The sequence below is a fragment of the Pagrus major genome, chromosome 8 (genome assembly GCF_040436345.1).
Source record: "Pagrus major chromosome 8, Pma_NU_1.0".
In the NCBI taxonomy this organism is placed as follows: Eukaryota; Metazoa; Chordata; class Actinopteri; order Spariformes; family Sparidae; genus Pagrus; species Pagrus major.
The window spans coordinates 11,367,798-11,390,362 of NC_133222.1; the positions used below are offsets into that span (position 1 = coordinate 11,367,798).

At 44.0% G+C, this 22,565-nt stretch overlaps 1 protein-coding gene across 1 annotated transcript; it reads right to left on the reverse strand.

Annotated features, from left to right (window-relative positions):
* Positions 1-2,179: 2,179 nt before the first annotated feature.
* Positions 2,180-22,565, reverse strand: klf13 (Kruppel like factor 13). Its single transcript, XM_073471565.1, has 2 exons — positions 21,707-22,565; positions 2,180-8,844 (listed from the first exon to the last, which is right to left on the reverse strand). The coding sequence occupies exons 1-2, from the start codon at positions 22,185-22,187 to the stop codon at positions 8,525-8,527; spliced, it is 801 nt and encodes a 266-aa protein (XP_073327666.1). The 5' UTR covers positions 22,188-22,565; the 3' UTR covers positions 2,180-8,524.

Genomic DNA, 22,565 nt, shown 5'->3' on the forward strand with positions numbered 1-22,565 from the left:
ATTAGCTCAGTCAGTGGTCTGCAGAGGGACGCTCTGCTGTTGCATGATCAGAAGCTCTACTATCACGGCAGGGTTTTTATATTTAGGAGCTCAGTTTTCCTCGACAACAGCTCCCTGCCGACATTCAAAGCTTTAAGGCAATAAAAACGTATACACACATACAAATTAACTATGCAGAAGTCCCTCATGTTGCCACACAAATATGAAAAACAAGCTCTGGGAACATGCCGGCTGTGATGGCACACCAAATTGTGTGGCGGTGCCAGGGGTGGCAGCTTGTCTGTTTGTGTAGCGTGGTGTGATGGTAGCTCCAACCTGCCCGGAGACAGGAGGTGTGCAGATTGAGCAGGGAGAACACCAGGGTTCCTCATCAAGAATTTTAATGCCTTCGCTTTTTCTCTTCCTTCCTGTCTCACTCCACATCGCATGATTCATTGAGAGCAGGAAAGGCCACGCCTGTGATCTCTGCTGGTGTTGGTGGGCGCACTCGGCTTAAGAGAGGGATAAAAGCATGTTGGCAGTGATTTTTTTTTTGCAGGGCAGCGAATGCAGATGGAGGGAAAAACTGCTTTTTGTGTGTCACATGGAGTTAAAAGTGCACTTTGCACAGGAGGAGGCTGCAGTTTAGAGTGAATCATCCATTCTTCTGAAGTTGCAAGTGCGCTGGGTATATACAGGAAACCTCACACTATTTATCAGTCTGTTTGCCTGAAATACAATAAGGAAGGAAAGAGTCCCCAGCATTCTGGTGCCCCGCCCATTGTTGATACCCCAGCAGTTACTGTAAATATTTGCATGGGTGAAGTGAGGGAACAAGGTGTACTTCCTGTTGCAAGAATAATACTGAAGCTTGTGAGAAAAGGCTGTATTATAACTGTTGATTGTAAGTCTACGCCCTCCTACAGTTCTCTGCTGTAATGTTGCTGTAAAGTTTCTGATATTTTACAGTTACAAATGAGGAACTTCCTCAGAGGAAGACTGACAGTGAAGAGAAACTATGTACTTACTTTAAAAAAAAAATCCAAACACATTCTTCTTGAAATGAAAAAGAATCATTAAGCTACAAAACATACGCTTGTTCAGTTTTTCCTCTCCGGCCTCATTTGATTTGACCTTCGGCTAATGGTGGCTAATGCTAGCTAATGCTAGCTGAAATGACCGATTCACTTCCCCCGACTCAAAGAAATAGTTTGCCAGTTTGGGAGTTGCAGTCTTGCTAAGAGTTGGGTGAGAAGCTTGATACCACGCTCATATCTGGACGGTAAATATAACGTTAAGGCTACAGCCAACTGCTCGTTAGCTTAGCTTAGCATTAAGGCTGGGAACACTGGGAAAACAGCTAGCCTGGATCTGTCCTCCAAAGCTCACCAACCAAAATGTTGCATCTGGTTTGTCTAATCGCTAAATTAGACGCTAAATGCTTGAAGGACTCTTCTTTTCTTACATTGCTAGCCTGGAAACATGCATCCTCTCTTGGACGAGAGGCTCGTGCTCATCGCAGCACGGGATGTAACCATTAATGGCGTCCTTCTCGGCTGAGCTTTAATGGTAGCTAGCTTCATTAGCTATGAAACTGCTCTGTGGATTATCTGTGGAGTTACCAGGTCCTGATTTTGAACATTTGTACCAAACATGGCATATCACGTTCACATTATATGCTCTATAGCCACCTTTCACATCAGAAGGTGCAGGGAATGATAGTGGTGTTATTACAAGCCAACATGGCTGCCAAGCAGAATCATACAAATAAATATTTTTAAGGACACTTTTCCAGCTGTTTTTGAGTACACCATAACCAGCAATCTTTCACTGGAAATGGGACCATCTCCATCTGTGATCATGGCAACCAGAACAGGTATTTTAAGCCAAACTATGATTTTTTTTCCTCATCCTAACCAAGAGGGAAATACAAAATTCAACTTGAAGTTGCAACATAGGACACAGGGATGTACCTAGCTAATCATTTTAGCACTTAGAGCACCACAAGCCAATTGGTATCTTGATCTAATGTATTCATGAGAAGGCAGACATCCCTACAGCCAATATGTCCAAAACTCTGCAACTCACGCCAAATAAATCTGGATGGATAAACAGCGCCACAAGTAAGTAGAATTTTTCAAATTTTTGATTGATAAGTGAAATATCCCTTTAACAGGAAAGGAAATAAGCACAAAACAAATTGTAGCTGCTTATTTTATGAATTTATTTCCAAATGTAAACTTCACTATTTCATGCATACAAGTTATGACAACATACATTATTCAACAATCTGTTATTTTTCATATTTGCATAGGACATGGTCACAATATATTGTCTAACATGTAAAAAATAATGCCATAAAAAGGTACAGCAGAGCAGCTAAGACCAGCACATTAACATGTGTGTAGAATCCGAGGAACTGTACAACTGTAATACTTGAATGTAGTGATTTTGGTTTGCTGAGAGAGAAAAAAATAAACAAAATGACACCTGAAGGTTAGAGTGAGGTCATAGAAGAATGTACTGGCCATAGCTGAGTCAAGAGTTATTTACAGATTAGATTATATTGGTGCTGAGAGGGGAAACAGCACCATGGAGTCACTACAACAGGCAACTGATGGTGATGGGCAGAGGAGAAACGCACAGAGGTATCAAGAGAGCAACATTACACTGAGGAGGTACATTGAGGACAAACAGGTACAGGAAACAGAACCAAAAGGCTGGTGAGAGGCTCTCTTTGTAATCAAAGGGAGGTCATTCACAGCACGGTGTGCCGCATAACCTGAAACAGACAAATCCTTTGAGGGCAAAACTATCCAACGCATGAGCCAAGCACTTCTTGTCAGTGTGCATTTTCTACAGTAAAGAGCAAACGCCGCCGCACAGTGTCAGCTCAGGCAGTCAAGCAAGACCACATGGTCAGCGAAGGGTACAGACAGATGTGGTCCGCTGTGCTGCATGTTCCTACTCACTCAGTCTCTTTTGTTTTCGTGTCTATTGACTCATTCAGAAAGCGTTTGCTCGTATGATTAAATAGGCTTTGATCATTCAAGTGATAAAAAATAAACAAAGTTGCTTATTCGAGTTGTAGAAAAAGGTCCATATTAAGCACGACATCCATTGATCAACACTTACAGTGTATAAAGTTGAACCCAAGGGTCCAAAATTACTGCAACATTCATCTTTCCCTTCAAAGCCTTTGGTAACAACAAGCTCCTAAGCGTGGAGCGTCTGATGAGCTCCCTCTCCCTGCTCGAGAACCACTCTCTCCTATCATGGCCGCCTCTCAAACATTATCCCGACCTTAAAAAAAAAAAGCCTCAGGCCTTTGTCAAGAGGGAAGACATGCACTGTATGTCCTTAACTTTTAAAATTTCACATGTCGTAATACTCTTAAAATATTGCATGTGTCATTCGAATTGGCTTAGCCTGCACAAGGAGCCTGAAGAGGGAAAAAAAGGAGAGATTCAACCTGGGAAAATGTTGACAATGAGAAACGTACCTTGTGCACAACTCACAACGTGTAAAACCTCACAGTCGAGACAGACTTCTATTCATTACCTACAAAAATGCATCGGGTCGATGTAAGCAGCACATTTATAGCAAATGCAATTCTCAATCCTTTGGAATGGTTGGGCGTTTGTTATCATTAAGATTGTTTATGTCAACAAAATACCTGTAATAAGCCATTATACATTGCTTGAGTATTGTACAGCAAAATAAAAAGAAAGAAGAGAAAGAAAATTAAATAACAAATGGAAAACAAAAGCTACACAATCAAAATGTTTACATAAAGCAGAAAAAGAAATATTACTGTACATTACATAAAAACATGTCACACTTTATAAAACTGTACAGGTTTGTTAAATGTCTGATAGTAGCTAGGTTTCACTTTTTTTCTTTTTTTTTTTTACCCACATCATCTTTATGAAGTTTCCATTATAGTTTTGGCACACAATTGCATCGATCATGCTTGTACGCTGAGATCACTCATGAAGATTTCAGTTGAGACTGTCTGATCAGTGATATATTCATGAAGACTGTTAGTTCTTTACATATTAGGCAACAATCAATTCACTTTCATTTATATATATATATATATATATATATATTTTTTTTACAATTAGCAGAAAAAGATATTAACTGGTACACGGTCGGCATCTTGTAGAAACCTTGCATTTACATTTTGTCATCGTTTAAAGTCTCTAACAGATGTTGAAATCCGTAATCTTACTGAGATTACAATCGTAAAGTTGGATTAAAAAATGCTGACGTTGTAGTTTGATAGTAATTTACAGCTGACATCATCCCTCACATAGAAAAAGTTGAAACCAAGACAAATATGTGGAGCTCAGTAGGGAAGGGACGCATTAAATATTTTGTTTGGAACATAAAATAATAAAAAATAAGGTTTTTCTTATTTCCTGGAAAGATTACTTTTTGAATCTACGAGGATGTGCACGACCCTGACAACATGGGATGATTATATAAAATGTAGCCCAGTGTTTTGTTTTTGTTTTTTTTACAGAAAAAAAGTCTCTTTCTTTCCTTCCTTCTTCATTCAAGTAGGGGCAAATAAAACCACCGATTATTTGTGCTACTCGTCAAGCGAAGCTACATGATGGATGTTTTGAAAAGATATGAAGGTACAACATATTTCAAGAGGTATGATTTTTGAAAAAAAAAAAATATACAAGCTTAAACATTTCATATGAGACACACAAAAAAAGCAATAATAATAATAAAAATCACGACTACATTGCTAACTCACAATGCTGTGGTCTCTATTCTTATGGAAAACGTTCAAAAGAATCTAAAATAATAAAGAAAATGAGTCACTCCATCTGAAATTGTCGTACATAAGAGGTCAGGAAGTTTCCTTTTCTTATCATCACCCCGAACAATCCTTTCAGTTTATGACTTGGAGGAATCTTTTGGATAACAGGCTAACTGGAGTAACCTGCATCCTGACATCAACAGAGTAAGTAGCTGTTCTGATTAAAGGGGTGAACCCCGTTAATGGGGCTTAAAATGATGTTTTTGCGAACAGAGTATGGTGCTTTTAAACAGCCCCGACACAAACAGTCATCCTTAATGCTGCGGTAAATTCGAAAGAGTTGCTGAAATGACCTGAAGACAATGGAAAATCTAGAAAAAAAACAACAAAACAAATCAAAAAACATACTGTACACCTTTCTCCAGAGAGGTTAATTATCATTTGACAACAAAAGCAAGTACAGTAAAAATGGACATGTACAAAACTGTGTTCAATGGCCTTTTGTTTTGAATTATTCAAGTAGATTTGATACAGTGAGAATAAAAGTTATGAGACACTCTGCCTGTGGAGGCCTACATGTCACCGGTGCAGTCTGGATGGATGGATAGACTGGGTTGTTTACACGGTCACAGTCGCTTTATGTTCCTGTCGCCTACTGTAAGTCCACTGGCACAAAGGGTCAAACAACGGTGTTTAAAGGGGCGTTTCACTGAAAACAGCTCCCCAGTGCCCAGTGCTTACTATAAAGGCAGGACTGCAGGATGTTATGAAGACAGTATAGGCAGGAGCTGGGCCCCCGTTCGGAGGCGTTCCTGTGTTTCCAGTGTGGTCGGACACTGACCAGCAGTGAGCACAAAGCACCCAGGAACACCAGGGAGGGGGGATGAGGGAGGGAGGGGGAGCTGGCAGACATTTCTGTGCAGCAACTGGTGTTAGAACAAAATCCACAAACTGTCCCACATCTGCTTTGCGGATGTCGACCCTGAGGTAAATGTGCAGATTATGGATTAAGAAGTGATTAACTAAACATGCTTGAGGGTGAGCTACTGAGACTTTTTTTTTTTTGTTTACACTACAAATCGAGTCAAAAATTGACCAAAAGAAAAAGAAAAGTCATGGATTGAAACCACGAAAAAGCCGCTCAACAGCAATTTGAATTTTCTTTTTCAGAAATGGTAAACGTAAAAAAAAAAAAACCCTCTCAGTGCTTCTTTTCACTAAGAGCTGCTGATCAGTGGCATTCAAAGTGTCATCTCGCAGCCTGGAAACTATTTGAACATCTTACAGAGGGTTGTGTTTTGAGGAAACTACTGCATTTCGATCTAAATAAGGGATGTTTTCTTTCTGGAGGATGTGACAGAGCTGATTCTTCACAACTTTAAAGAGAGATGGCTGCTGCGAAGAAAACGAGGGACAAGGCCTGCCATTCATGAACTTACACCTGCCAGACCGCCTCAGAAAACCCTCAACGCTTCCAAAGGCAAAGTTGTTAGCATGCATATAGTGTGAAGCGCAGGACTGCAGGGGTAGGACGAAGCCAACACATGCGATTCATGATGACAACAGTCTGGAGGGGTCTGACAGGACCAGATACATGGATGAGACTATTTCCGGCCGAAGCATTAAAAGAAAATGTAGGCATAACACAGACTGGCGGGGGCTGCAGCAGTTTTGATAGTGGTGCCCGTTTCCATGGAAGGTTTTACTGTGCCTTTTGCCTGACTTATTGAGGCATGTCTGTCTAGAAACACAAGTCAGCTTTCTCACGGGACATCTGAGCTTCATAGGCAGGACGACGTGAGGCTGGTGGAGCGCTGCACTTTGCTGATATGTTCGTTTTGGTTCAAATGTTTTTACAACAGTTTAAAAGCCCCCTTGATTTTTCTTTTTGCGAGCGAGAAGTTTGAAAGCAGCTGTTTGAGTGAATTTTGGAGCAACATTTTTCCTTGGCATTGTGAAATTTTGACTCTCCAGCAGTAGTCGTAGAGGATTTCTCCCTGTGCTTAGGATGGTACATCCCACCCACGCTGCTAGCATCGTCTAGGTAGTACTGTTGTTCATCTCTTTCTGTCTTATCACACAGGTTGAATCAAGCCACTAATTACAGCCATTTTTCCGCTCACGGTTTCTACAGTTGGAGGGAGGAAGGAGGAGGTGGGGGTGTCTGCGACTTGGTGTCTCCTCCTCTGTACTGCTCAGCTCGTGATAAACCTCTCCTCTTTTATCAGGACCTGCCCTCTCTTGCCTGTCTATTGCAGATAGCTGCTTTGTTCGCTCGGTGATCCACAATGTCTCAGCCCAGCCCCGGCTGTGCCTGACACTCTCTGGCCTACATTTGACCCCCCCGAGTTAAGCAACGTTACGCAATTTGGGAGGCTCGGAGCTTCACCGCTCTCTGGCAGGACAGGTAGAGCCAGATGGGTGAGGCAGGACTCCCCAGCAGTGGCATGTTAGCACTCCTCCTGCGGGCTGTGAATAGCTTCTTGTGGGATGCAGCTGTTTCCTCCAGGGAGGCCACAAAAGGCGAAGGCAGGAGGAGGGAAGTGAGCCGGCTGTCTGGCTCTACCTGTGCTACTGCCAAACACCAGCCCCAGGCCTCAATGAAGGGCGGCTTACAAGACTGAATAGAAAGCTTTCATTCACTCTTGTCTTTGGTACTTTTTCCTATGTGCTTGAGAGAGGATAAACATTGTTTCAACTAAAGTCCCTTTGTGTCCGTTCGGCTGATGATACAGCGCTTTCTTTTTTAAAGAAAAACAGCTGCTTTGAAACTTAACTGTCTCTATTTAAAGGGTCGAAAGTTTCTTAGACAGAGTATATTTATAAAACCTGTCAACCCAATATAATCCCGATCCTCCCACAATGCAGATTTACACAGTATACACTGCATAGCGCTGTGTAATGAAACACATATTTCACCCAATGTTACAGCAACTGAATATTAACGTTGCGGTGGAGGAACAGCTGTATTGTGTTTACTGAGGTGGGTTCTCTTCTTAAACACACAGCATTTACATTACATATGCAACCCGAGGGGGAACAGAGTTCTGTGTATGATTGACCGTGTGACCGCAGAGTGAGTTTCCTCGAACGTGAAAACCAACAAAAAAACCAAAAAAAACAGAGTGCAAATTGTGTTGAGTGTAAGGCTGCTATATATGTACTGTATGTTTCTCTCTCTTCACCATGTTCATTCTTTCAAGCTAACAAGGCCATCCCTGAGCAGGGCGTAAAATTCAACCCCTGTTGAATTTCAGAGTAAAGTGATGAGTATATTGTGCAGTCAATGTGAGTACTGTGAAGTACTGTGGTATTACAGAAATAGCAACTGTCTTCAATCCTGAGGTGTGTGTGTGTGGCCCCTCTCCTCACCCGTTCAAAAAAAACAAAAACCAGAGAAAAACACAAAAAAAAGAGCCATTTTGATAAGACTTGTCAGGGTGTCTGTTTTTTCTCCTTCTAAACCTTGTTTAGCTGACTGCAAACATACATTGGACAACTAGCCATGATCAGAAGCTAAAAAAATACAGACATATGGTACAGAATGTAAATATTGCCATCTGGGAAAGGCATTACCTTCTTTTAGGATCACACGAGTAATTGCACTACAATAAGCAGTTATGTACAGTATGGTACACCACAGCAAGCGCAGGAATAGCAAAGGGGCGGGGGGGGGGGGGGGGGGTGCTGACAACTGTGCAACACAAGTGTTATGACAAAAACACAGGCCTCCCAGGTCAGAGGCAGAAAGTGCGACAGGGTTTCAGTTTAAGGCGAGTTGGCTGGGCTGAGGGCGGGGCTGAGGGTGGGGCTGGAGGCGTCCGAGCGGCTGTAGTCGCTGAGGGAGCTGGGACGTGTGGTGCCGCCGCCGCCGCTGCCGCCGTGGGGCCTCTTCAGCATGCCGGGCTGGAAATCTGAGTGGCGCCGGGCGTGCTTCATCAGGTGGTCGCTGCGCATGAAGCGCTTGTCACAGAGCGGGCACCCGAACTTCTTCTCCCCCGTGTGGGTGCGGTAGTGGCGGGCCAGCTCGTCGGAGCGGGCAAATTTCTTACTGCAGTCGGGCCAGGTACATGGGAAAGGCCGTTCTCCTGAAACACACAGAGGGAAGGGGAGGTGTAAAGTGTTAAATCATTAAGAACACTGATGTTTTAATTTAGTTTGTATTATTTACTTGCTGCTGACCATATTATACATGTTTTTGCACAGTTTTCCCATGTTTCGCATGTTTTAGCACACACACGTTTGACCTTTTATTTAAATACACCACACTTATCTCTGATGTGTGTTCAAGCATTCCAGGCAGTCATAGTTTTCTGCTGATTTCAGTCTGATATGAAAATCTACTTGCAGGGATGTGAAACCTGAGGTGGGGTAGAACTAAAAAATAATCAGCGAACATCACAGCTGCTGTTATTTTTTAAGTTGCATGCTTGTTGTGTGATATTTGCAGGGCACACGTTCAAATCAATCCATGACCAATCAGTCCTTACTTTTCAAAGCAACAGTAACTTTGACACATAAAAACAAATGATTTCAAACTAACTGTACGTCTCTGCAGGTTTATTTTACCCCCTAATATATGTTTGTACTGAGTGACAGCAGCATGCAGCTTTGCTTCCAATTTCGCCCTGTGGCCACTCGCGGTATTGCAGCAAAAAAATTCCCCCCGCACCCCAAAAACCTTCTTCCTTCAGTCTGTAAAACTGTTGACAGGACACCTCAGACTGCAAACAAAGTGAATTCTGTCTCTTTCTATTATTGGTTTTTGATCCGTGGAGGATTTATATTTGAAAAACTTCTGTGACATCATCACAATAAGATGTCTACGAGCTCAGAATTCATGGGCGGGGCCAGTGGGCGAAACACTACTGTATGTATTTAGTGGGTCGCATAACCAGGGTGTTATCCCAACATGTCAGCATCATGGCAACATGTCAATGTCATGATCTGAGACTATATACTGTTCTAATACTTGCCTTTATGCACTTATTGGAACAACACAATCAAAATGCAACTGAAAATCTAAAATTATAATCTTGTTGTCTCGTGTTGAATCCACCCATAAATGCTTTACGTTGTAGGACTGTTTATAATCATTTAGAGCAAATAAAAACACTCTGATGGGAAATCTGGTGCACGCTAAGCACCCAGTGGCTCATCAAAGTGAGAGATGTGACTCATTGTGGGATGGTTACAGGTTAACAAGTCATAAACGCTGCCACGCACAGCAAACAAACATTTTTTCATCTAGAAGACCCAGCTTGCAGAACAAGACTGTGCTGTTTTTTTGTACATAGTAACCTATGAGTCATCAGGGAATAATGATGTCAAGGTTACTTCTGGGTCTCATAGGTAGCAAAAGAAAACATCTTCAAAATATTAAAAAATCGGGACAGAAAAGGCTGTCGTGAGCCGAGGGAATTGGGGGTAAATCACCTAAAAATTGGCGCTGTGCTGGAGGAGCAGACACAGTTTAATTATCTAAGCTCCAGATGCTAATCAGGCTCACAATGGTTACCCAGCCCATTTTCCAACATGCAACTATCTGTGACTCGGCACATGGGAAATTACACCCATCCCCCCTCCATCAGGCAATAAAAAAGTGGGCTTTGACACAAATCTAGTCAAAGCCAGATGGTACTATATATCTTGTGGTTTCCTTCCATTCTGATGTGGAAACAGTGTGCATGGAGCCTGAATGCAGCGCTCCGCATCTACTGCCCAACATGTCTAATACTGTACTCTGTTTAGTTCCATTTCAGCGAGTTTCTGCCTGACAATAGCCACATCCAGCATCTAAATTTACCAGCGTGACATTGCAGTACTATGGCGAAGGGCAGGACGCATTCCTTTCATGTTATGGTTCTTTCCTGAGAATAAGAATAATCATTCTTCATGTGCAAGCCCATGCCAGGGATTTGAGGTATGAAAAGGAATAGATGGGGAGATGCGTGAATGTTTATAGGTGGCATGACAAATGAGCACATAAGAACAGGCCTGCCAAATGCTTTTCTTTGTTCTGTGGCTTCCCTCAGGGCCACAATGGAAACAGTGCTGTTCAGCATCAAACACTCCTATGCTACCTGATGCCAGTGAGTCTCAAAAACAAGAACTCTGTGCACGACTAGTCTCGGTCCCTCCCCACCCCCCTATACTGCATGGTTACAAAACATGCAGACAGACAGAGCAAGTCTAGACAGCCCGGTCTGTGTTCCTGCCTCTGACGCCTCACCTCAGCTCCAGACAAAATCAGTCAGCCCTGCCCACAACAGGTCCTGCGGGCTACTACAGGGCTCAAACTCTGTAACTGACATATAGACATTTGCATGTGCACACAGACAGAACGTCTACACTGTTATCTGCAAAAGTTCACGCACAGAGAAACTATCCATCTGCCCTGCACAGAGTTAGAGGGGAAATTCATAAAAAGGAGGAGGCCATGGATGTTTGCCCCCGTTACACATCCTGGATTACACCCATGAGGAAAGGAGGTAGTTTAACTTTTAAGGCACTAATCTAATTGGAGAGACTCGTGATAGTCTGATTTCATACCTTATTAGCAAGAGAAGCAGCCTGTGTTGCCACCTGGCACTGCAAACTGAGTTATTGGCTAAAAAGTAGAGCTAAGCTCTGCGGGCTGCTTAAGGCTCAATAACCAGCGTAACGGATCCAACAACATTAATATTTAACCAGACACCAGAGAGCTAGGCTGAGATATCCAGTCTAACTGCCCTGATACAGTAATGCAGTCATAGTGGAAGCATCAGGTATCCAACTCAACTCATCGAGATGCGTCAAATTATTTAGAGCTCCGTGACTTCTGAGAAAATGCGGGATAAACAGACACGCCGGCCATTTTCACCTCATGCTGCACTGCTGTTAGGCATTTAGGTCACTGGTATGAAAATGAATGCTTTAATGTCAGCCTGAAAAGATTCACTTACATAAAGAAAACAAATGCAATGCCCCATTTAATTGTGTGCTTTGTGTTGTAACATGAGGATTTCCATGAGGGCAGAAGAAATCTTCTGGAAACAATCAGGAGGTTTTTCAGGGAACAAACTCCTTCATCCTGAGAGGAAATGATGATCGCCTGTGTAGCGGGAGGATGTCACTCTCCCAGAGATATTTCAATAGACTGCAGCTATTACTCAGCATCTCTGTCGCAAGAAGAAAGCTGCAAGCTACTCCCCTTACCCTGCTCGTGTTCCCATCTAGCTCCAGTGCTGTCACAGCGGGGCGCCGTGGCGATCGTGACGCCAGGCCCCGCCGATTGGTTATCCCATCTCTGGCAGCGTCCACATCCAGGGAGTGGTTTGTCTTTCTCAGAATGTGTCGGTTGCAGAGGGTGAGAGCGGGGAGGGGGGGGGGTCGTAATGAGGGGAGCTTTTCCCTCACGAACACAGTGACCCAGTTACCCGTTAAGTGAGTTACATCATGCACACACAAACTGTACCTCTACTAAGCACTAGTGTCCCCCCTCCAAGGAGATGCGATTATGTCACAGGTACTCTTGTTATATAACTGTTCTCTCCGAGGCCACTGGGTCAGTAAATAAACAGCTCATCTCTGCTCCTCTCCCTCTCTCATTCATATCTAAGAAGCTCGACTGCAGAAATGGTTAAGAGGAATGGAATCCGAGTCCGTCTCCCTGGTGTAAGAGATGCTGCTCACAAAGGCGAGATCAAATCTCCTTTTTGACGTGAGCAGCAGCGGCGCAGGAGCTCAACTCTGTCACCTGCTCCAACAGCAGCTACCAGCATTTCAAACAAGAGCAGATAACATTCCTGGTGTGTCCTCAGGCATGGGCCAAATTCACACAGTGTACAGCTGAAAATGTCCACGTGAGCCTGCCAAAAGAGAGCTAGAGTAAATAGCTCTGCAAGGTGAGGAGGGGAAAAAACACAGTTCCTGTGGATACATCAGAGATCACCTTGAAGTTAACTTTGCTCTGCCTGTGCGGTGAGAACCTGAACAGGAAATATCTTTTTACAGAGCTGAGAACAAAAACAAGGTGCACACTAAAAACCTGCGTGGACAAAGCTTGAGAAGGGAAAGTAAAGCTGGAGTCAGACTGTAGGTCACAGCTCATTAGAGTTGGAGCTACCTCACTTCAGTGCTGGCTCAGTGGCACAGTCATCTTGGCATCATGAAATGAGAGGGGTACCACTAACTCCAGTGGTAGGGCTCAGTGCAATCCTGTAATTTGGTTGCATGTTTACAACATACTCTGACCTGTAACCAACCAGGAGCCGGCTACTCTGCCAGCAGACAACCATTCACGGGATTTTAGGTAATACCAAAATGACTGACTGCTGAGTCCTTCATAAGCATGAAACCACCGGAACAGAGAGGGTTAACCTAACCAGCCGCTCCTACGACACGCACCATCACATGCCAAGCAGATATAAACACTAACTTGTGTGCAGAACAATGCATATACATTAAGGCGTTTGTGGCTCGTCTTTTCTAGTTCGCACAGCAGCATATGCAGGCTTCGCTTGAGCAAAAATAACAACAAAGGCTTAGAAGGTTCTGCGGTCTGTAGGAAGGAGAAAAAAAGGCACTGCTTGATTTGAAACACATCTGAGATCAGAACAACTGTTTACGTGGCTATTTGTGTATGAAAAATTAGCTCAGTACGAGAGGAGTCAGCTAACCGAGAAAATCGCCCAGTCAAAACATGTTTTCTGAGAGGCTGGATTCAGAGTTTGTTGCGCACACACAAAACTCTGCAGGAGCAATGAAAAAGGACCCTTGGGTGGGTCAGGTGCTCGTGATGAGGACAAGCTCGAGCCTGTCAGGAGAAAGCTCCGAAAACATGCAGCATTTGATCTATTATCATCTTTTGTTTTTATTGAGAGGAACCTTGCTTTGCCGTTGAATAGCCTACCTCCCCTTGTGGGCCTATAGCTGTCGGGTTGTGAACAATAGCAGCAGCCTCGCTCCCAGCAGGAGAGGCACTCCTGTAATGCATTTCAATCAGACAGCTTATGCGTACTAACCGTAACTCACTCTCCTCAGTCTGCGCTGCGCAGGGCGATTGACATTCACCTGGAGACATGGAGTGGGGTCGAGTGTGACCGTCTGATTCCAGCACACACTCAGCCATACATTACTTCATCCCCTTAACTCTTTAAGGGAAAGGCCGGGATGGCTCGCCTGCATCGACCAGCTCATCACATTTGCCTCAATTAGTTAGAGTGGGCACTCTCTTTCAGCCTTGAGTGCATGCTAAAACAACCTGCAGCCTTGCTGTGTTGCAGGAAGCCTCCTTATCCTAAACTCTGGTTAACTAAGGACGTTCAAGCAGCTGCAGCCTTTAGTGGGTGTTTACAGTTTACAGAAGCAGGTGGGAGCAGGGATGCCCCATCATCCGTGACTCTCACTCACACAGTACAATGCCAGCTCATTCCACTGATGGAGTCACACTATAGCTCATATGAGACTGACGTGCCTCACTACCCAGCGCTGAACAAAGAGCCATAGCCCTGCTAGCTCCTGAGAGGCCCCGCGATAAGAGCAGATACAGGCTGGAGATAGTGCCAGCTGTCCAATGTTATACCTGATACTCTGAGGGCGAGCTGGAGAGAAATATTTTCATGTCTCGCAGAAAATGATTATGCCTTCCTTCCCCCAAGACACCACAAAAACACTCCACATCTCGTGCCGAGGACCACACCCCCGTGTGTCGTGGTCTGCCACAGTCTGATTTATCACGCTGAGAAAGGGGACACACCTTACATACCGTAGGGAACATAAACAGCCAGCTAGAGACACAACACTCCCTCTGACATTAGCTCCACAGTAATCTCCAGCCATCCCTCCCTTCTTCTAGCTGAACTTAAAAACAACACAGTGGACACAGTCAGAGTCTAACTCTTTAGATGGGACCCTGTGAGTGCCGGGCTGACAGGGGTGTTCTCCGCTGCATAGGTCACAGCCCTTCAAACGTTAATCAGATTAGCTGCAGATGCAGCTGAATATATGACCTACATCAATGGAGGGCATTGACAGTGAATATCCTAGTATCTAACCCCACCCCCACCCTGCCGCACTGTATATTCCTCGGCTTTGTACTGCAGATCCCTCCCTTGCATGCGAGATGCGGTAGGCGGTTTTTCACAGTGTTCCACAGGTCTGTATCCCTCTCTTCCTGCCGCCGGTAATCAACACCACGCCACAAGCCGTGGCCCGGGCTCGGCCTTGCAACACAACACGCTCGAGCACCTATTTTGCTTTGCAAGCTGGATATGGGTGGGAGGGACTGCTGGGGGAACAGACAGAGCAGCTTTTATAAAAGTACTCCAGAGCTAACTAAAGAATACATGAGCCCTGTGGGCCACTGAAAGCGACGTGGAACTGCTTGACAGGAGCCTTCAATGTCCACCATGCATGCTTGGCTGCTTAATCACAGTTAAATCAGGTTTATATTCCAACATTAGTGAGGAACTGTCAGCTTTACATGTGCACATATAGGATAGCATATGGGCAGCATGTGCACCAGCACACGCCTCAGAGATATCTTTCATGTGGTGGCAGAGGATTAGAACAGACAAGATGGCGGCTCCACTTTGGTTTTATTTACATCCCGTGGATCAAGTAGATTTAACTAATACCTTGTTTCCATTCGACACACACTGCATTGTAAACGTGGCCTTCATGAGCCAACCGGATTTCATTCACAAGAGCTGCTTTTAGGGAAAAGTCTTATCTGATGGCAGAAGACAACACTAGAGCTTGTGCATCAGTAAATTATGACAAGATTAAGAGTCTGCAGCTCTGTGAGGCTGTAGTTAGGCACATTGGTGCTTTGAGCTAATATGCTAATGTCGGCATTCTAACAATGACAATTAGGGCATGGCAATATATACGATATATATCGTTATCATGATATCAGGCTATATACTATCTTATATTTTGGGTGCCATTATATTGTGATATGGCATAGGTTTTGTTTTACTGCTGATTATTTATCAAAAATCTGATTGTGCTGATGTTTTGCTAAAGTACAAATATTGTCTCAATATCAATATTGAGGTATCTGGTCAAAAATGTTGTGATTTGATGCTTAATCCCAGCATTAATGAAGTGCTTTTGATGACATTTCAAAATATCGAGACATATACAGTGTATTGCAATATAGCTATATAGATATTTTAAGGCCTTACCGCCCAATGATATTGTTGACATGTAGAGGCTTAGCAGGTTAGTATGCTAACATTGCTACACTCCTAATTGAGGCTGATGTGAATATCTTTAGTTTTAGAGGTATTTTGTCGTAAACCACTGGACCAATTAAAATGTTAACCTACTGCTGGCACTAGATGAAAAGGGGATCACGTAAGTTATTCCAATTCATCCAGAAAGGAACATGCACCTAATTTCTGTACCAAATTCTGTGGCACACTGTTGGGACACCTCACTCAAAACCACAAATGTCACCCTCATAGTGACAGCCACAGTCATTAGGGAATTATGAATGTCTGTACAAAATTTTGCGGTAATCCATCACAAAGTTGTTGAGATATTCCAGTCTGACATACACAGTGCTGGCATGGCTAAAAACACAACATCTTTAATGTCACCCGAATGGGAACAAATGGAAACTGTTGAGCGTCTCCTGACTGAAGAGTCATCAGTTTATTAGCCATCAGGAGAAACATGGCTCATCTGGGTGGGATGCTGGAAATCCTGCTGTGGGGCAGGTAGACAGACTGACCTCTTGTGCCCCAGTAGAGTTTTTACCCGATGCGGTGCCAAGGTCAGTCTCAGCAAGAGCAGGAAAACCCCATCTCCACCCTGCTACCTCATCACCAGCCACACAGGAACACTGTGCACTCTGTGCAGCACTGCAGCCAAATATAAAACCACTGGCAGGGATGCAGCATATATAATCAGAGACTCCTGCTTCTTTTTTCCATGTGGAATTTGGGATAATTTCACGTTTAAAAAACTGTCATTAACCACAGTTATTCGGCTGAAAATAGAAAGCATGCATGAATAACTGGGTCTATATGGCAGTGGGACTGTGCTGCCAGGTGGTGCCACTTAATTTTTAGGACGGGGATTTATAGTCATCTCACAGTATTAGAGGTACCCCCAGTCAAACACAAAAGAAATCCAGACAAAACATCAAACCAACTGTAAAATATGTCATTAGGCTCTTTGTCTATGAGAAACATTGACCCTGTTCCTCCTGGTGATTGCAATAGCTTTCGAATGGACAAGATGACAAGATGGCCTTTTGTGAGGCCCAGCTGTGGGGGGCACAGGAGGCCCGGGCTGTTCTTTCAGAAGAAGACATGACTTGTAATGAGCTTGTCAGGGGCCATCTCTCCTTTGGAGATGGCAGTCTGCATGACATGAACAGAGCAGAGTAATGAGGCTTCACAGAGAACACCATGTACTCCAGGACCACAAGACACCTCTTGGGAAAGTGGGCCTTCATCGTTAGAGTCAGTTACGCAGCGTAAGACAAAGAGTTGAAAAAGCCGGACTGAAAAGAAACCAACTGGTGCTGAAGGAAATCCTTAGAAAGAATCAAACGCACTTTCCTTTATACAGCCTTCATTTGTTCCATTAGGAACAGAGTTCGTCTGTGCATCTGTGTTACTGCATTTTCCATACTGCGGGATAAGTATATGTGTCGAGGAAAAAAGCCCCACCTCCCACACCGGGACATCAGACAAAAGCTGTCTGGTAACCTTAGACCCCTAAACTGCGCTGGATTCCTCACCATCAAACTCAATGCAGTATAATGAGCAATTTAAATTCAGCGCGTACTCTCATGTCGGCTACATCCCAGTGTCGGAGAAGACAACTGTGCATTGAGAAGAGACCTTAAATAAACCCACGTCTCCACTTGAGGGACCAGGAACTTTTTAATGCCTTTAAAGAGGCAGAGGTCCCAGATACTTGAAATAATACAAAGAATTCGCTCTGGACAGTTTTTCCTGCGTAGTTTCCAATGAAAACTTATCATAGAAAGGTCTTGATCACATTGTTTCCTGAATTACTGCTGATGTTTTTTTAAAAATGTATATTGTGTTTATGCTTTGATCACTGCAACTGAACTTTTATTAAAGTATCATTACATGAGAGGGTGCACAAGTGCCTCTGTCCTGACCGTTTCACTGTCGTGTCAATAACAATAAATCACACCCTCAAGTGTAATATTTGGATTATAGAATGGTATCCAACTAAATAATAGATACAATCAAATTGTATTCATACTGTGGGGCAATATGCTCTCAAAATATAAAAAAAAAAAAGCGTTTTGCTGGTGTCATCTGTGTTTCCCTGAAAAACATTGGGGTCTGACTAATAACTGGAAAACAAATCAGTCATGTCGGTAGATATGTAATAAAATCTGCTCCAGCAAGTAATCCGACCCTTAGTAACAACCTAGCAACAGAGAGGTAGTCCCTGTTGAGTCAGCCAGCCAACCTGAGCTAACACTAATGCTTCCTAAGGATCATGGGATTTCCCAAACTGAATAAATATCACATATATAAACCTGCCTTGCCGGCTCAATCTAGTTGTAACTAAAATATCCGCTGGGAAAAAACATAAAAAATTCCGTGGACAGATTAAGGTACTAGCTACATCAGTGAACGTCACAAAAATGTATTCAGTGTTTTACAGTCACGTGATGTTGTAATTACGCGGTTTGGCCACAAAGTCAGATTGGCTTCCAAGCCCAGTGCTGCTACTGGGAGCTTGCAATAGACCCATATGTAATGAAGCCCCTTAGTAACGACCTAGCAACAGACGCGAAAGTCAACCAGCCAACTTGAGCTAATGCTTTCTAAAGAGCGCAAGATTTCTCAAACTGAATGAGTACTACTTGACAGTAAAACGACTTATTTTGTGGGGGTTTGCTCATAGAAATTTAGCCACTGTTTCCTTTACTTGCCTGTTTCTCAATGTAAGCTTATAGGAAAAGTCTTTTTGGGCCCCAGTGCATCACGTGACGTTGTAATTACACAGCTTGGCCACTATGTCAATAGGCTTCAAAGCCTGGTGCTTTGAAGCCTAAGAAACTGGGGGCTCGGTCTGATCACATCTCTAACCAGTCCCTCCGGGAAGTTGCGTTGCTATGCGCACACCAATTTCTGTGAATTCAGCAGGACCTTGAATTTTTGTCTAATCACAGCAACTTTTGTGCAAGTTTGACCAATCATGATGCTGTTTGGACAAAATTGCAAGGTCAAGCAGAATTCACCGTGATCTCCACTTCCTGGGGGAACTACGTAACGTCTAGTTAATCTAGCCATTAAGACTGCTTGATCAGAACTCCTCGTTGCATAAACACCTCTGTTGTACTGAAGCAAACGAGACTAACTTCTTAAAACCTCGACAAAAAAAGCTGAAACTATCTCCATGGCTCAGTTGTATGCGAATTGGCGTGCCTGACACTTCACAGTGCTTCAGGAGTTTGCGAAAGAAAGTATAAAGATGCTGAATTTAATTTGTTTTTTCAGACTTGCTTGACTGTAGTTATTCTTTTATGGCTTAAAATAAAAATTCTGATGCCTCTCATAAGACACGACTACTGACTGAAGTTCATTTTGAGCTAGTAATGGGATTGATTTCTTCGCGTGCTGTAGACATTTCATGAGAAATACAATGTAGCTCAGGTTTCAGCGCCTCTTGAGCTCTGAGAAATCACACACCAGGATTGCAGAAGCTGGGATGATGAGGCTTTGGGCGTTACAGAAGTCAAGTGAGGACGCCTTGTGCCTGGCTCTTTGTTCAGTGTCTATAACAGTGTTTTCCCCCCTCAATTAGATAGCGGTGTTTGGCCGCGGCTGACTGGGCTGGAATCCATTCTCTCCTGACTCTGCTAGTAGGGGCTGAAGGGAAGCACACTGCCAGAGTCTGGCTCTGTGAAAGCACTGCAAGGCTGAGGCAGCCCGCCTGAACTCAGATGACCCACATTCTGGGACTATCCAATCGAATAGGCAGAAAGAGTCATTATTATCAGAATTTATAGGACACAAACCAATCGTCAAGCCAGACGCAGGAGCATATCTAAACAGAAAGGCAGGCGAGAGGAAACTCTTAATAGGCATGGAGACAAGGGCAGGGCTAATACAGAGCAATAAAACTGCTCTAAAAACACATGGTCGGGGGCCGAAGGGAAGCACACGGAGGGGTTGGAGGCTGGCTCTCTGCGAGCGCTGCTGCAAGCTTGGCCGAGACAAGAGATGACTCACGTTCTGTGACTGGCTATCCAATGAAATAAGCAGAAATCGTTCTCATTATCAGAAATTATAGGACACAAACCAATCAGAAAGCCAGGCACGGGAACGTATCCCAAAAGACAAGGGCAGGGCTGATTGACAGGAATAAAACTGCACTAAAATAAACACAGGAGGGAGTGATTTAACTAATGATACCGGATCATTATAGACCCTTATTTTATGTACATGCAGGAGCCAGGCTACATTCCCGACACTGCAGTCAAGCTACCCGGCTGCAGCTAATGGATGAATGTATATGACATTTCCAAGAAGCATATATAAAATACAATGCCAACACAGGTGCATCCACAATCTACAACGGCAATCACCCTATATTTACTTATGGTTGTGTTTGCTTGTGTAACATATGGCATCCATCTGAATCGCCTCTGAAGCATAGGTGATATGAGGACACAGACCAATCACAGAGCCAGACAGGGGGAGTGTATCTTAGGACAAAGGCAGCAGAAAAGGAAAAAGCTTAGCAGGCAGCAAGATGAGAATCTACCCTCTGCTAGGACGGATCAGGTTTTTTTAATATCAAGACAAACGAGGGAGATGAGTTGCGCAGAGAGAAGTGACTCTCCGCAGAGTGACATTTTCTATATGACTCAAATATGGGTCAAGTTCACACGAGGCGTTTTTCTCATGCGATCCGGAGAGATTTATGTTGTTTCTGTGCTGTCAGGCTGATGTGTTTGTGTGTGAAGTGTGTTGCAGCAGCAGCAGCAGCAGCAGCAGCACACAGAGCTGAGGAGAGGCTCCTGAGTCGAGGCTCAGCTAGCTGAGTCTGTTGCTGGCCAGATCAGCTGGCGGTCTGTCTAGCGGGGGTGTGGCACATCACAACAAAGGGCTTTGGGCAGACAGGCGACTGCACAGCTCTTATCAACCCCCCAATTTGAGTCCATCTACATCTTCCCCCCACCACCACCACCTCCCTCTCCCTCTCTCTGTAGCCTTTCCTGCGGAATGCAAAGAGCAAACATGGAGGTATGGTCCTTGAGGAAAGTCAAACGTTATCACGCTGCTGCTGATCTGCAGTGTGACGGGTCTGATCTTGAAAACTTTCTGTGTGCATGCCCACATCTTTATTCTGAAGCTTTCCTTTCCCTCCCTCTTCCTTCCTCATTGACTTTTTTGTATTTACGTGCGCAGGATCTGTGTCATCTTTTCTTTCTGCGTTTGCACACTGCAGTTTCGCTTTGTACACACTGTCCAATGCAGGGGAGGATGAGGAGGATGATGATGATGAGGAGGATGATGATGAGGATGAGGAGGAGGAGGGAGGGAGGGAGGGGGGTGCAAAGCAAGAGGAAAAGCAGTGACAAAGCTCGGAGACTTGAGTGGGAGTGGCACTATTCTCGACTCCCCCCTCCCCTCCCCAACCCGAAATTAAAAGGACATTTCGCAAAAAAAAAAAAAAAAAAAGTTCACACAACTTAAGAGGAACAATGCAATCATTAAAGCAAAGCAACGACTTTCACTGCACTGCTTGTGAGGATTACTCCGTTTAATAATAATACAAAAAAAGGTGGATCCGTGAATATGAAACACACACACCTCCTCTGACTGTCAAAGAGAAACCACACTTCTTATCTGTATTCTCGGTTTTATTTCTTTTTATTCTCAGCCCTCGTCCCTCCTCAACACAGCCAAGGCAACACGGCAACAGAAAAACACTCAGCATCCAATCAAGACTGACCTGTGTGTGTCCTTAGGTGGGCTTTGAGGTGGGATGATTTGCCATAAACTTTTTCACAACCTGAATAGTGGCATTTGTGCTTTTTCTGAGGCGACTCTTGCTCAGTCCGACCCCGCGATCTTTTGCCTCTTTGTTTGAGCGAAGGATCGGAGATGGTGGTAGGTGTGGCAGAGTTTCCATCATCTATGAGGTTCGGCATGCTCTCGTCCTTTATTTTTGCCTGCTCGGCAACATTGTTGGGAGTCTGCTGCTGGTTAAAATCCGCCAGGATCCGCGCCACCACAAAAAGAGAGGAGTTGTCTCTCACCAAGGGCTCTTTGATTTCCTCCCCGTTCTTGGAGGAGGACGGGATCTCTGGTTTAATCTCCCTATTCCCTTTAGGAGCGTGGACAATTGCACGACTGGACATTGAAACAAGGCACTCTGCTGCAAAGTGATCCATTTTGTCTTTGAAACAGCCCCCTCTGCTTCTTAATGACATTCACCAAAAAAAGGGAAGAAAAAAAAATACAAAATAAAAAAAAAAAATGATGGCGCGTGAGAAAAAAAAAAAAAGAAACTTGTTCCGTGGTTCCCTTTGTGTGGTGGTGGCGGAGGAGAAGGAGGAGGTCGTTCTCATCAGAGAGAACTGACTTTATGATCTTACCCGGCTTTATCCAATATCATCAACATCCTGTGAGAGAAACGCCTCGGACAAAAACGCAGACAAGCCCCCTCAGAGAGAGAGAGAGAGAGAGTAGAGAGAGAGAGAGAGACAGAGAGGGAGAGAGAAATCAAAAAAGAAAAAGCCAATGTCTTTTTTTTGTTGTTTTTTTGTTTTGTTTTTTTAGTGCAGCGACGCTGGGAACAGCACCTCCAG

What these genes read in the sequence shown, in the direction of transcription:
- klf13 (XM_073471565.1), bottom strand. Translation starts at nt 22,187, where the DNA reads ATGTCATTAAGAAGCAGAGGGGGCTGTTTCAAAGACAAAATGGATCAC. An exon ending in CCACCTAAGGACACACACAG is followed by an intron (nt 8,845 to 21,706) that starts GTCAGTCTTGAT and finishes TGTGTGTTTCAG; the next exon opens with GAGAACGGCCTTTCCCATGT.